The 15,033-nt window shown below is 54.2% G+C and overlaps 2 protein-coding genes across 3 annotated transcripts in view; both read left to right on the forward strand.

The window, feature by feature from the left end:
- The window catches only part of DOC2B (double C2 domain beta), a 39,803-nt gene extending 31,187 nt beyond the window's left edge, over positions 1 to 8,616 (forward strand). For both annotated transcript variants that reach the window (XM_074594975.1, XM_074594974.1), the window contains 5 exons: positions 2,346 to 2,472; positions 2,648 to 2,805; positions 4,966 to 5,047; positions 5,284 to 5,380; positions 6,062 to 8,616. In XM_074594975.1, coding sequence (XP_074451076.1) covers positions 2,346 to 2,472; positions 2,648 to 2,805; positions 4,966 to 5,047; positions 5,284 to 5,380; positions 6,062 to 6,198 — 601 coding nt within the window. In that variant the 3' untranslated portion in view covers positions 6,199 to 8,616. The remainder of the gene's footprint in view (positions 1 to 2,345; positions 2,473 to 2,647; positions 2,806 to 4,965; positions 5,048 to 5,283; positions 5,381 to 6,061) is intronic.
- Positions 8,617 to 10,125: 1,509 nt separating this feature from the next.
- LOC141746804 (pinopsin) lies at positions 10,126 to 12,948 on the forward strand. The gene is made up of 5 exons (XM_074595984.1): positions 10,126 to 10,474; positions 11,057 to 11,239; positions 11,762 to 11,907; positions 12,118 to 12,357; positions 12,805 to 12,948. The coding sequence occupies exons 1-5, from the start codon at positions 10,126 to 10,128 to the stop codon at positions 12,946 to 12,948; spliced, it is 1,062 nt and encodes a 353-aa protein (XP_074452085.1).
- The last annotated feature ends 2,085 nt before the right edge of the window (positions 12,949 to 15,033 follow it).

Here is a 15,033-nt window from a genome sequence, read left to right on the forward strand (position 1 = left end):
GGAAGATCTTGTTACTCATGTTCTTAAGAGGTAAAACCGTCACTAAACCCTGCCTTCCCCCGCGCGTGCAGGAGACGGCACCGCTCTGCAATTGCCAGGTGTAAAAATAGACCCCTGGCTGTCAGCTCCTCCTGAGGGCCCCGCTCCGCTCCTCCTCAGCCCAGCTTTCCCTGCTCTGCGCTCGCTTTCCCTCCCCAGAGCTTTGGCCAGCTGGATGTGGGGTTGTGCACGCCTGGCAAGTGCCGCTTCTTGTCTGGAGCTGCTGCTGCTGCTTCTTTTTCGGTTTTGTTCTTTAAAAGAGAGGCGAGAGGAGTAAAGGAAATAGGAAATATTTTGCTTGCATTTGAGATTCTCTTTGAGGATTTTACTGTTGTGGTGGGGTGTTTTTTTCCATGGGTATCTATAGTAACGCCGCATCCAGCTATGGTTTTCTGGAGAGCAGCATTCCCCGTCTTCCAGCTTGTATGATTTTTTTCCAAACTCCCTTCCTCAGCTGCTCCCCGGCCCTGGCGGTCCCTGCGCTGTGCCACTGAGCCGTCCCCGTGGCTCCCTCACCGCCTTGTTGTTCACTTGTGAGCATGAGGGTCGTCAAACCATCCATGGATAAACTATCCACAGATAAACTGTCAACTGATAAACCATCCACGGATAAACCGTCCAGGCCAGAGGTGTGGTGTGCAATTAGTTACTCTGGTGCAGGTTCACAGGGCACTATTTATCTTTAACTACTTTTACCCCCTCCTGAAGAGGTCCTGTTTGTCAAAACCAGGCAAGGCGGAGCGGGGTTCTGGAGGCAGAGGTGTCACCTGTGAGAAATGGGCACTAACAGGAGTGGGCGAAAGAGAGAAAAAATCAGTCAGCAAAAGAACAAGATGACACTGTAGGAAAATTTTAAAAAAGGGTAGAAAGGAGAGAAGGGAATGTAAGGGAAACACCTTTCCTTTATGGATGAGGAGCCCAACCGGTCCCTGCATGGCTCTGGTTGGGGTGCGGGATGCAGGATGCTCCTTTTGGAGGGGGACAGTCCGGCTTTCCCTGTCTCTAGCGCCAGGCAGCGCTGTTGGGGGACAGCTGGTCCCTCTCAAGGCAGCCACCACCCTCATGGGCCCCTCTCTGGGATTTCGGGAGCTGCGAGCGGAGGTTCCCTGCAAGCGCTAACTTTGCTATTCTGTCGTCTCTCCTGACGCCCAGAGCGGGCTGGGAAGCAGCAGAGAAATGACTCATTAGCTGCCAGCTCAGGGAAAGGCATTTATAGCTTTCGCACGGAAAACAGCCTTCGCTCAGCATCCCCGTCACTGCCCTCGGACGCAGGCTGTCGTCACGGGGTGCGTCCCAGGACTGGACTCTGCACAGGACCCCCAGGGGGCTGGGTGAGCTTCACTTGGCCGAGGTGTGATGCTTTTTGCAGGCTGTGTCTGCAAATCCCTCCTGGTCTCATCTGCGTGGTGGGAGAGGAGGTGGAGGACCTCCTCTGTGTCCCAGACTGGGTAACCATGTCCGCAGCACCAGGGGACACCCTGAGAGCTGCCACACTCGGAAAAGTGCCCAAGCTCCTTGGATGGGGAGGCAGGGAGCCCTGCGGGGCGGCACGCTTCTCCCGGCCATGCTGTCCGAGAGCAGGTTTAGGAAGGGCCGCCTCGGCCGGGCAGGATGCAGCTGGGCTGGCGGCAGCTCAGAATAGCTTTGCTTTAGTCACTGACAACTTTGATGTTTTAATGGAAGCACCGTCAGGGTGCTTGAGGCCCCAGGTTGCTTTTCCAACCTTTCCTGGGCTGGGGCATGTGTTTAGACACGGCGACTGCGGCACCACAGGGTTGTGACATTCAGGGTTCATGAGCATCTCCCTGGAGGGAGCCCAGTCCCCAGCAGGGTGACAGCCGTCCCGAGGGGTGCAGGAGCCCCGGGCAGGAGGGGGTCTGAGCAGGAGGGATGGCCGTGGTGGCTGTGGGGGCCAGCCAGGGCATGCAGGTAGCTCCATGTGGGCAGCTGTGTGATGGAGCTGGGAGACATGGTGTAGCACAGCCTCCTCTTCCTGCATCCCTCTGCTTCCCCAGACCTGGACCATCCTCCATTCCAGCAGCCTCCAGTCTCGGCTGCAGAGGTAAAGCAGACCAAGATACCGGGTGTCAGATTTAGACATCATGAACTGTCCTTGCTGGGCTGTAGCAGCAGATTGATGGCCTCTGGCTGCCTGCAAAGGAGGTGCCCGGTCTCTGGCCTGGGGACCGGTGGCCTCAAAGTCATCCCCTCGCTGGGGACACCTGCAGTGCGATGGGGCAGCCCTTTCTCTCCTGCCATCGCCTCCCCTCTCCCCGATGGCCTCACTCACCCCGTGCTCATTGCAGGATCTCGGTCTGTGATGAGGACAAGTTCCGCCACAATGAGTTCATTGGGGAGACGCGGATCCCGCTGAAGAAACTGAAGCCCAACCAGACCAAAAACTTCAACATCTGCCTGGAGAAGCAGCTGCCGGTGAGTGGGGGGTTCAGAGCGGCGTCTCCCACCCTGGGCCTGCAGATACAGCAGTTTCTCCCTGTGGCACGTGGGGTACTTTGACTCCTCAAACGTGATTGGGGATGAGGAGGCGGGTGTCCGCCATGGCTGTGTCCCGGAGCAGCCCCTGGACTGCGTGCTTTCCCTCCCCCAGATAGATAAAACAGAGGACAAGTCGCTGGAGGAGCGCGGCCGGATCCTCATCTCCCTCAAGTACAGCTCGCAGAAGCAGGGGCTGCTTGTGGGCATCATCCGCTGCGCCCACCTGGCCGCCATGGACGCCAACGGCTACTCCGACCCCTACGTCAAAACGTGAGTGCTGCTCCATGGCCGGGCGAGACGCTGCCGCTGCCAGCCCTCCGTGAAGCCGTGCTGTCCCTTCTTGCCTGTCCCTGCAGTGGGAATTAATTGATCTCATTAGGCGATGCAAATGAGGGCAGCAGCTTGCATTCACCTGGAGCGCATTATTCCCCGGCAATTATTTCACAGCCCTTTAAAGTAACATGGGTGTGGGATCTGTCCCATGGCGTGTGGCCGTGCCCACTCTGCTCCGGGGCAGCACATTGTCCCCATCGGTACCGCAGCAGCTGGGTGGCCGTGGTGCCCCGCTGGCAGGCTTGGCGCTGCCTGCTGGCACTGCCCTTGCCTGGGAGAGGGTCTGTGGCAGGGATACGGCCCTGGGGACAGAATTGGTGACCCAAAGCAGACAGGCACGGCTGGGTTTTGCTGATGGCATGGCCCCAGCCCGGCGGGTGGTGGGGCAGGGGATAATGGGCATTCCCAAGCAGGACAGTGCCTGTGCCCGATGCTCCTGGTCCCTGCTCAGCCTCTGTGGGCGCCTTTGCTTTCTCTCCCAGTGACAGCCTCAGCCTTTTCACTCTGGGAGCCTGCCCCATCTCTGACGGGATGGGGCTGGCTGCTGGGACAGGTCTGGCTCCCTGGACTGTGCCACTGGGGCGCAGGCATCCCCCTCACCCAGGGATGGGCAATTAATCGCCCTCTTCCCCGGGTCCCCCAGGGAGAGGAGGTTCCCAGCCCATCAGTGGGGCCACCACCCCGCGCTTTAGAAAAGCTCTAATTACAATGTGAGTGTAATTAGGTCAGACAGCACTTTAATCTCAGCCCGTGGCTCCGGGGCCTGGTTAACAGAGCCGAGGGCACATTTACAGGTCCCGCTGACCCTTTCCAATGTAACTGACTGGGAGTGCCTTCCTTTTGAAAAATAGCAGCAGTATTAAAAAAAATAATGAAAAGCCGTTAAAATGACTGTAATGGGCTGCTCGACTTGGCCTCACCCAAGTGATTCAGGGAAGCTGGTGTCATCCGGGGGCTATTAAAGGACGCTGAGGAAGGCGGTGGTTTGCTGACGCAGAGCCGGGCTGGCGCAGGGCCCTGCATCGCCACAGCCCATTTTTGGGTGGATGGCATTTTTCAAACTCGCTCTCTGCAAAGCAGGGGACGTGGTGAGGAAGGGGCAGCAGCCCCCCCTGTGCCCATCCCGCCTCCCTGTCCCCAGTGTGCTGGCCCAAACTTTGGCACTTGCAGGGATGGTACTTGTTAAGGCAGAGCCACCAGGATACATCCTGCCGGGGGGGGACAGTGATGGCGTTTACTGGCAGCACAGTTTCGCCTTCCTATTTAATCGTTCTTCAGGAGTGGAGGTGTTTGCATAAAAATCCTCTCTTGTTTTTTTAAATGCTCATCAGAGGCTTAGTCCCTGAAGTAACATAATTCGTGTTGTTGTACGCAGTCAGTTTGTAGGTGCCCCCGGTGCTATCTGCAGTAGATTGTATCTGCAGGGCTCGAATCAGAGCAGATAGACAAGTGATGCTTCTCGGTACAAGGCCTAATTTTTTAATTATGAGCAAGCTCTGGAAAGTGTAACGAGGAAGCAGAACCGATATTTAAAGGAGCAGCACCAACACGAAATGACGGCGGACTGACTTTGGCCTGGCCCAGATTCATCTCGGTTGCTCTCTGGCCCTGCAGCCACACTGCAAAACATCTGGAGGAAACAGTGGTGCACAAAGCTGCAGCCGCTGCACTTGCTCCTGCTCCCCGTTACACACCCGCGTGTGCGTGCTGCGTCCTGCGAGGCTCTGGGTGAGCGGACCGCTCGCACGGTCCCAACTCTGGACTGGTTCTGGGCTGAGAGCGTTTGATTTCGGGAGCTGGGAGCATGTGTGCGGTGCCAGTGTCCCCTAGGGACTGGAGATGGGATAATCCTGCTCCCTGATGACAGCCAGCGACTCCTCCTGTGCTAAGGTGGGGAAACGCTGCTGCCTTCCAGCCACCTCTGGCGTTTTGGCAGGGGAGGGGAGTAGGGGGCTCAGCCACCCATCTCACCCTGCCTCCGCTCAGGAGCTGGTCCCGTGGGTGCCCCCACCCATGCCCAGGCTGCAGGAGGGGACCTGGGCAGCCTGACCTGCCTTCCTCGCTCCGTGTGACCGTGCTGCATCGGTTTCGTTGCAGTTACTTGAAACCAGATGAGGACAAGAAATCAAAGCATAAGACGGCAGTGAAGAAGAAGACGCTGAACCCTGAGTTCAATGAGGTGGGTTTTCACCGGTTGTGGTTCTCTCCTGGGGGCTTTACTCAGTCCTTGGACTTAAAAGGCAAAAAAAACAACCCTCCCAACCTTAGTCATTAGGTGAGGGACTGAGGTTGAGTTCCCTGTGGGTGGCAAAGGGCAATTGCCCGGGGAGGATGGACAGCCCCAGCCCCGGCCCAGGGGTCCTGCACTGAACCCAGCACAGGTTTGTCCTGACTCTCGTCTCTGTTCCCCAACAGGAGTTTTGCTACGAGATAAAGCATGGCGACCTGGCGAAAAAGACCTTGGAAGTCACAGTGTGGGACTACGATATTGGGAAATCAAACGATTTCATAGGTGAGTGGGGCACTCCGGAAGGTCTCCTTGGTCTCTTTTTTTTTTTATCTTCACCTTCTGTGCCTCTTCTTTTTTCCCTCTGCTGCTCTTCTGCACTTCTGCAGCCTCCGGGTTTGTTCTCCATCCCCACATTCCTCCTTGCTGGGTTTCTGTTCTGCTTTTATCCCTCTCCTGCCCCTGAGGCTCCTCTCCCGCAGCCGCCCCGCTGCTCCTCCATTCAAGACATCCCCCACGCAAGGAGCACCCAAGCAGGGAGAAGACCTGTCTCCCTCTCCCCTTCGGCTTTCAGATCTTTTCTTCTGAATAAAAAACAGGTTTAACGGGGAGGTTTCATTTATCTCTGTTGGCTCTCTAGGCTTCTTGTGATTTTGTTACTGGTCACTGATTGATTACTAACGAGTGCCCGGTATCTGTGACAGCCGCTGCAACTGCAGTGAGCATCCGGCCCTTGGCACACGAGCGAGCTGCCCGGGGCAGGTCCCAGACTGCAGCTGTGAGGGGCCGGGGAAGCCGGGCTGTGATTGCCCCTGTGTCACGCCAGGTTGTGGCATCGGATGCCGTGAGAGCAGCTGCATGACCTGACTCTGTCCTCTGCCCCCTGGCATCCCTCAGCATCCCTCGGCGTCCCTCGCAGGGCTGATGCTCACCTCCACCTCTCCCTCTCGCTGTCTCTCTCTCAAGGTGGAGTCGTGTTAGGAATCAATGCCAAAGGCGAGCGGCTGAAGCACTGGTTCGACTGCTTGAAAAACAAGGACAAGAAAATCGAGCGCTGGCACACGCTAACGAACGAGCTGCCGGGGGCCGTCCTCAGCGATTGAGCGCCACGGGAGCCGCTCCCCGGGCGGGCACAGCTCTGCCGCCCACCGCCTTTGGACTTCTCTCGTTTACGGCTTTGGATCCGGGGGATCGTGGTACCGGGGCAGTCGGGAGAGCGGGACACCCCGCGCCACGGCCCGGCTGCAGGGAAACCCTGCCCAGGGAAGACGGCAGCGGCGGTTTGCTCTGCTCAGCAGGTCCCGTCCCCTAAAGGCTTGTCCAAAATGCCTCTTTGCACCCTGACACACTCTCACACACACTCACGGGCATGCACAGACACACACACACACGTGTGCGCGCGCACGCACACGGGCACCACACGCCTGCATGCACTGCGGTTCCGACTCCTCTCGTAACTCTTTGCTATACTGAATTACCTTCTCGCTGCCTTGCAATTCAGTGGCAAAAATGAATGCATCAGTCGTCTCCTTCCGTGTATCTAATATGAGCAAAAGGCGTCACTAAAACCTGGGACTATTTTCTCGAGGCGATTGTGCCATATTTCTGGTGGTTTGTCAGTCTCTGTGGTTTGGGCCTAAACAGTCTTTTATGCATTTAAAGCTCCTCCGTTGGAATGATTGTGTCCCCCGGTAACCTAGGAAGACTCTTTGCTTTTCTTCCAGAAATGTTGTGCTCGTCCTTCTCCGATAACCCGCGTGAAGTTGGCCAGCAAGCTGAAAGCGATGTGCGGACCACGGCTTCCCTCTCCCTGTCCCCAGGAGCGGGTGGCTTCACCTTTGCGGAATCGAGGGGGCAAAATCGCGAAGCGAAGCCACCGGCTATTCCTGCTTCCCGGGACTGGCAGCGAAACCTCACGCTGCCCTCGCAGCAGCCGCTCTCCTAATGAAACCATGCCTTCCCGCCCGGAACCACCCAGCCCAGGCTATTTTTCCAGCATTCCCGTTAAATTTTTCTATCACTTTTCCTTTATTCCTCCTTTTCCAATTCATGCCATTACCCTAAAACCCAACCAAGGTGCTTTACGCTGCAATCGTGTTAACACCTCGTTTGATATGGGGGCGGGGGGGGGGAAGGGAGAAAAAAAACCACCCTAAACCAACAAATCAACGTTCATAGGGGCTTTTTTCAATAACTTAATATTTGTAATGCGTTCTACGGCTACGCGTGGATTTTATTGGAATGCCAGCAGCGCGTCAAGTGGGATGTTCCCAGTAATCCTCTCTCTCTGATACTGGTCCAGCCCCTTAAAACCTGGTTTGGGTCTGCGCGCGCTGGGTTGGCTGTGCCTCCCCCTTTTTTTTTCTTGCAAAGTTCTTTTTCGCTCCGTCATTTCTTTCAGCCCGGCTTGCCACGGAGCTGGTTTATGCCGGAGGTGGAGTAGGACGCGGTGTGTGCGCGTGTGTGTGTGCGTGCGTGGGTCCCTTCACTTTGTACCCCCCCGTCTTTTCTAAGCGGACGGTCCGTCTGCCCGTCCCAGCTGCATGCAGAGTGGTGGTCGTCATGCCAGGCCTCGTGAAATGTTTGATACCGATGTTTTGCTACCATGTGAAGGCTGCAGAACCTGTCCTTACCTGCATCCTGAAAGATTTTTTTGTATTTCGGTATTACCTATCTGTGTACTTTTTGTCAGATTTGTTAATATTTATAACGAGAACCTGAAATAAAAAGAGGGGGAAAAAAGAAAAAAAAGAAAAAAGAAAGAAGTGGATGCTGGTGGTGCAGCTTTTGAGTCTCCCCAGGTTGGTCCCGTGGGCCCAGGAGCTGGGCGCATCGCAGCACGTCTCGGTGGAGCACCCAGAGATGTCAGATGAAGAGCTGGGGCCCGGCGAGGGCTCGGGGAGCGCGAGGTGGTTTCAAACCAGAGCGTTGGGTGCTGCGTGGCCCTGGGCTCCCCTCACCCGTCTCTTGCTGCTGAAAACAAAAACAAAAACAAAAAACAAAAAACCCACCAAAAAAACCCCTTGTAACAGCATGGCCTGGGCGTACCCCGCTCTCACCGGGGACCCGGCTCCACCGCCCCAGCGTGCTGAGAGGGTGCACGGGCCGTGAGCGCTGGAGGGCGAGAAGGAGGTTAGTCAAGAGGGGGTTAAAAAAAAAAATAATAAAAATCTCTGAAGTTTCCATTAACTTCATGTCACTTGAGGTGCTCATCAGTAGCAGAAAGGTGTTTGCGACACGGATTTTTGCCCTTTCGGCCGCTGTGATGGCCCTCTCGGGGGCGAAGGGGCAAAGACACCCCCCTGGGTGGGAGGGAGCTGAGGTGCCGCCGCCCCCGCGGCTGCTCCAGTCTAGTTTTCAATCTAGTTCTGGATTGATTGGACGGGTGTTGTCGGAGGTTAATATGCAGTCAGGGAGCAACCGGCTGAAGGCGACCTCTCCTCGGAGGCTGCCATGGCCTGTGGGAACCCTGATGGTGGTGGCACCCACCTCGCCCTTCGTTGTCACCCCCCCCCACCTCCTCCTCCTCCTCCTGGACTCTGGCGGTGAAATTAAAAACCTGCGGATGGCCCCTGCCCGTGTTACAGGGGCAGATGCTGCGCTGCCCTGACACTCGGCCCAAATACGCACAAGTACAGCCCAAAGGGAGCTTCCCTCAGCGACACGGATATGGACACACACACACACACTCTCTTCTTACATACATATAGCCCCCTACACCGATACAAACATATATACCCATGCACACACTGTATATACATATATACACATGCGCACGTGTGTGTGTGTATGAATGAGTTAATTAATTACATGCGGTGTCTGATTATCTATTTTTAAAAATAAAAGCTTGGCATGTCTCCGTGCCATTTTATATTTATAGGCACACACATATTAAAGCATGTACATATGCAGGCACTCTTTATAGTATATAATGTATATGTTATATAACATATAATATATATAACATATATATAACATAGTATGTTACATATTGTCTACTTTAAATATATATACTTTGCATATGTTTATATGTATTACTTCCGTATAATTTAATACACATAAATAGCTGTATAAAATGCTTTTTTAACATAAGTATATGCTACATATCATGTATGTAGTATATATTGTATTATATATAGTTAGAGTTAGCGTGCTCTCTCACACTTTCTTGCGTGTTCTCTCAGCACACACCCATGTATGAATATATTTATACACACATTCATTTTTATATATATTATAAATATATAAACTATATTTTTAATTTATATATCATATATAATATATAATATAGAACATGACATATAATATTAATATATAAACTAGATCTTTTATATAGCTTATGTTATATTTTATATTTTGATATTATTATAATACAATAATTCATAAACATATATTAATTCCTATATTAATAACATTAATATATTCAATACATATTTACTGAGCAGATTTACAGCCGGTGCAGCTGAACCAGACCGGGGCCAGCCCGTGGCTTTTGGCAGTGGCCACCCCTGGAGCCCAGCGTGGTCGGGGGGATTGGTCTTTGCTCCTTTCTGTCTGCTCTCCCGCGCCCCACACCCCGCATCCCCCGGGGCTCCCCGTGCTCCGGGGGTTCGGCTCCTGCGCTCCCGGCGCAGGTCGATGGGACGGGAGCACCCGCAGCCCAGAGATCCCACGGGAACGACCGGCCGGTCTGGGCACGGCGGCTGGGAGGGTCCCGCTTACGGGGGAAGGCAGCTGGGCAGCACAAGGTAAAAAAACCAACCTATTTACTCAATTAATGATGCACTGCTCAGTCGTCAGTTGTGTTGGTTTTTTTTAAGTCACTCTTTATCCCCTCTGGAATAAAGAGCTGATTATAAAAAAGGGAGGGCGGGAGTACAAAGTCTTCAGATTAAAAAAAAAAGCTTAAGGTATTTTAATGCAAAGCTCCCCCGAGGTGCATCAGCCCCTTCTGCTTTATAAAGAGGCTTTGCTTTTGGGGAGGGTCACCTGCAGCGGCTCCACCGGCACAGGTGCTCCCGAAGCAGCCGATGTACCCCGCCAACAGCTCGCAGGAGCCCCCACGTAACGGCACCCCGGGGCCTTTCGATGGCCCCCAGTGGCCCCACCAAGCCCCGCGGGGCATGTACCTGTCGGTGGCTGTGCTGATGGGCATCGTTGTCTTCTCCGCCTCCGTTGTGAATGGCTTGGTCATCGTGGTTTCCATCAGGTACAAGAAGCTCCGGTCGCCCCTGAACTACATCCTGGTGAACCTGGCCGTGGCCGATCTGCTGGTGACGCTCTGCGGCAGCTCCGTCAGCTTCTCCAACAACATCAACGGCTTCTTCGTGTTTGGCAAACAGATGTGTGAGCTGGAGGGCTTCATGGTCTCCCTGACAGGTAAGGACGCGAACCTCGAGACCCGTCTTGGTCTTTGGCTGGTGCCATTGCACTTAGCAAAGAAGCTTTGGGGAATGTTTCCTCAGCTTGCTGCTCCTCCTGAAGGCAACGCTTCCACACATGATGTGAAGCTCGTGGTCTTCAGCTATTCTCTAGCCCAGGGAAGGGTCAAGTGGGTGTTTGGCTGTGCCAGGTCACCACACACTCTGTCTTGGTCTTCATAGGGAGGGAAATGTCACTTGGGCGCATCGGGAGTCCTCGCTCAGGGTGTGCTTTGTGGGTGCTGGCGGCTGGGTCAGCACACGGATGTTTTTGTGCGCACCAGAACCATGAAGCACTGCTCAGAACCTTTTGTCGAGGACACTCCAGCAGAGAAACTGTGGTTGTGACCACGACTCGTCACAGACACCCCATTGCCACCTTCATTTTTAGGGCCAAATGTCCTCCCTTTTGCCACAAGAAAAACATCTGACATCTTATTACAGCAATACTTACTTCAACAGCTCGTAATCACTACCTGCCATGTCCCAGCGCGGGCGGCAGAGCCTGTTCCCAGGACACAAACCCTCCTCCCCCCACCAGGCATCGTGGGGCTGTGGTCCCTGGCCATCCTGGCCTTCGAGCGGTACGTTGTGGTCTGCAGACCCCTGGGAGACTTTCGGTTCCAGCACCGGCACGCCGTCGGGGGCTGCGCCTTCACGTGGAGCTGGTCACTGCTCTGGACGACCCCACCGCTGCTAGGCTGGAGCAGCTACGTGCCCGAAGGTAGGGGAGATGGGCTTCGCACACAAGCTCAACTCCACAGCTGCTTCTCGCGTATCGTTTTCAAGTGGAGTGTAGTTGGAGAGTCTCTATTCTGGCATTTAAGAAGTTAGCACCTCCTGCTTGCTCAGTCAATAGTCCTCTCTCGGAGGTTGTCCTTCAGAAGTTACCCACTGCACAACACGCTGCAGCCAGTCTTTTCTGAGGCACTTCAGAGCCGTGAGCTGCTCTGGCTGCCGGGGCCCACCGAGCAGCACGCAGCACCCACCCAGCCCAGATCTGCTGATCTAGAGACTTGGTGTAACGGTGCACACCACGACCCATCACCCGCCTCCACAGGGGAGCCGGCCAGCCAACAACTGCGGTGGCTGATCTCCTGGTCATTGGGGATGGAGAAATGAGAGGTTCTGGGGCAGTGTCACTAAGAGGGGACAGCGCTGGCATTTGCTATTTTGGAGCTTGTTATGGAGCCTCTATCCAAGCCCAGGATGGTTTTAGGCTTGTTTCAAAACTTATTTGTTCCAGGTCTGAGAACCTCTTGTGGGCCCAACTGGTACACCGGTGGCAGCAACAACAACAGCTACATCTTGGCCTTGTTTGTCACCTGCTTCGTGATGCCCCTCAGCCTGATTCTCTTCTCCTACACCAACCTGCTGGTGACCCTGCGAGCAGTAAGTACGGCGAGTACAGGTGAGATAATCGTTTTCCGCTCACAAAACACTGGCAAGGCACATCTCCATCAGGATCAAGAGTCTCACGGCAGGTTCTGGTGACAGTCGATGGAGCTGACAGCTCCTGGCACTGATGTCAGGGTAGCAAAGGGCTGGAGATGCTGTTGGAAGCTGTTCAGCAGGCATTTCTCTTGTCAAAACTCCCCACAGGCTGCGGCGCAGCAGCGGGAATCGGACACGACACAGCAGGCAGAGCGGGAGGTGACGCGCATGGTGATCACGATGGTGGTGGCCTTCCTCATCTGCTGGCTGCCCTACACCACGTTTGCCCTGGTGGTGGCCACCAACAAAGACATCGCCATCCAGCCGGCTCTCGCATCCCTGCCCTCCTACTTCTCCAAGACTGCCACGGTTTACAATCCGATCATCTACGTCTTCATGAACAAACAGGTGAGAGAAAAAGCCATTAGCCAACGGAACCACAGCTTCACTGGGGCTTCTGGATAACGACTTAATGGCCTCATAAAATGTGGAGGAACCATCTATCCTATCTGGAAGCGTAGACACAGGCTCGATCCGGGAGCTGCTCTATAAGCAGCAAGGTTTTGGGGAATAAAATGGAAAGGGAGGGACCAGCGTCCGTGCCCAAACAAGAGCTCATTTTCTGCTTCCGTAATTTTATAGGGCCAGGCAACTTAATTTTCAATCACAAACTGCTCATCAAACGCACAAAGCAAACAGAATGAAACTTTTATTGCCAATAAACTGTCAGGGCCTGCAAAGAGTTGGGCTGGGAATTGATACAGATCTCACTCAAAAACATAACGAGCGTCCGCTCCTCAGCTGCTGCCGTCGCGTCTTGAGGCGGACACCAGCTTTCTGCCCTTCCCTGCCCAGTTTCAGAGCTGCCTGCTGAAGATGGTGTGCTGCGGTCACTGTCCCCGGGGGACGGGAAGAACTGCTCCGGCTGCCCCCGGTGCCCGTGCAGGCATGGCTGCAGACGGGCTGCGGAACAAGGTGACAACATCCCACCCCGTCTGACCCCGGCCGCATCCTGACGGCACCCACGCCGGCTTCAGGCTCAGCCCGTCCCTCACAACACGGGCAGAGAGAAGCGCCCGGCACCACGGGGGCTCCCCTCGGCCACGGGGTGCTCTCAGGGTCCCCAGGAACCCCCACACTGCTCCCCAGAAAGACCCGGCGTTGTCTCCTCATGGGAGAGGAGCCACCCGATCACGAGGTAAAACGCAAACTTTTATTGCACTCTCCTAAGGAAACACCCCTCCCTTCCAGCCTCGGGGGATCCGGAGTCTTTTAAGAACAAAAAATAAAATAAAGAGTAATTTTTCCTCAGTGTAAAACATCCCAAGTCTCTGTTGGGCCCCGGCGTCAGGCTGAACGCGCTCGGCCGTGACACTGCCTGCAAAGCGGCCGTGGGACGCAGCCACACGTTCACCATCCCCAGATAGACCGAGTCCCCTCTGCGTCGCCCCGTGGCGCTGAGGTGGGCCAGGTCACGCTGGGAAACGGGCAAAAAGCCAGCAGGAACGTTTAAGTGCCGACTGCGTTAATAAATATTAATAAACACTGACAAGTTCACACGCATCTGTTTCACCAGCTGACAGAGGGTTCGACAGAAAACACTGCAACTCCCACTACCGCAGCCGGCACTTTGTCTCTATATACAGATAGCAAGAAAAAAAAGCAGTTAAAAGACACAAAGTTATGTATTTTATTTATATTTAAGGCAATAAGGAAAGGCCTTAAATCCACTGATTTCCCAGGCTGGAACAGGCCCCGTGGCCCCTGAGGACAAGGCACGGCAGAGCCACCGCTGCCCGAAGGGCCGGGACATCAACAGGAAACAAAAGACACCAAAGCCCATAAGAAAAAAATACGAGATAAGACCCTCTCCATGGGGTTCCAGAGTTACACACCTGATCTCGAGTCTCGAAGCACAACATTTATCTCCACCAGCTGCAATTACGCTTCTGGACTGCGATGCAGCTTACGCGATTCAGGAGCCGAGGGATAAGGCTGATAAGTGCAAGGTTTAGACAACGCCGCAGAGAGCAATCCCCCCCGAGACTCGGTGTTACCAAATTCCACTGTCTGTAAAAATGCTGCCAGCAGCTTGGCTGCCTTCATCGTTAATTGTCTTTCAAAATTTGATTCTGAGCTCTTAAATGAGCCTCATTCAGTGTCACGAGATTTAAGGGTCCACTCTCCCCTCTGCGCATTGTCCACGGGGTCGCTCCCAAAACACGCCTCACTCCCCTCCTCCTCCCACAGCTTTCGCTGTTGCAGCAAACCCACGAAGGGTTCGAGGGAAGCAATGCTAAAAGGTGTTCATCACCCCGCTAAATTGCCTCCCCAGCGTGCAGCCCACAGCCCGATCACAGGCAGGCAGCAAGGCAATCCACACGGGCACAGATTTGGGTGACATTGTGGGGAATAAGGGTTTTTTTCCCGATATTCTCTGCGCCAAAGCAAGAGCAAAACAAAAATCCCGAAGCCTGTACGGTGACAGGTACAAGGGAGCTTGAACACGGCTGTTTAGAGAATGAATGTTTGCTTTTCTTCTTGCTCGTCTCCGCTCAAACTCTCCGCGGGGCGCAGAGGAGCCCAGCAGCCACAGGCAGGGCCACCTCCCCGTGCAGGGGGACAGGACCCCCGTCCCCATGTCCCCACCTCCCTCTCTCCACTTGCTTTCCCACATGCAAAACAAGCTTGCATGCATGCGGCTCGGAGAGGAATTAGAACAGCTCAGTATCACTGTTTTAATTTAATTAATTGGCCTTTCATTCTCAGGGAAGCTGAAAAGAAGCATTAGACGGGCCCCCTCTGATCTTCTCTGCTGTCTTTCACTGGTCCTTGTTTAATGCTTCCTGTTAATTACAGCTTTTGTGCCCATGCTTTATGTTATTAGGATGATTTACATTCATGCCAAACTTAAATCTGGAAAAGTACAAGCAGCTGAAAAACTGCAATCTCTCAGTGCTGCGTTCTGGGCTCGATAAGGGGAGCAGACAGGCCATGGGACTACTTGAAAGGCTCTCTACCAACAGCCATAAAAATTCTCCACATTAAGATTTAAAAAAAGATAGGGAAATGGTTCACAGTCTG

The sequence above is a fragment of the Larus michahellis genome, chromosome 7 (assembly GCF_964199755.1).
Source record: "Larus michahellis chromosome 7, bLarMic1.1, whole genome shotgun sequence".
NCBI lineage: Eukaryota > Metazoa > Chordata > Aves > Charadriiformes > Laridae > Larus > Larus michahellis.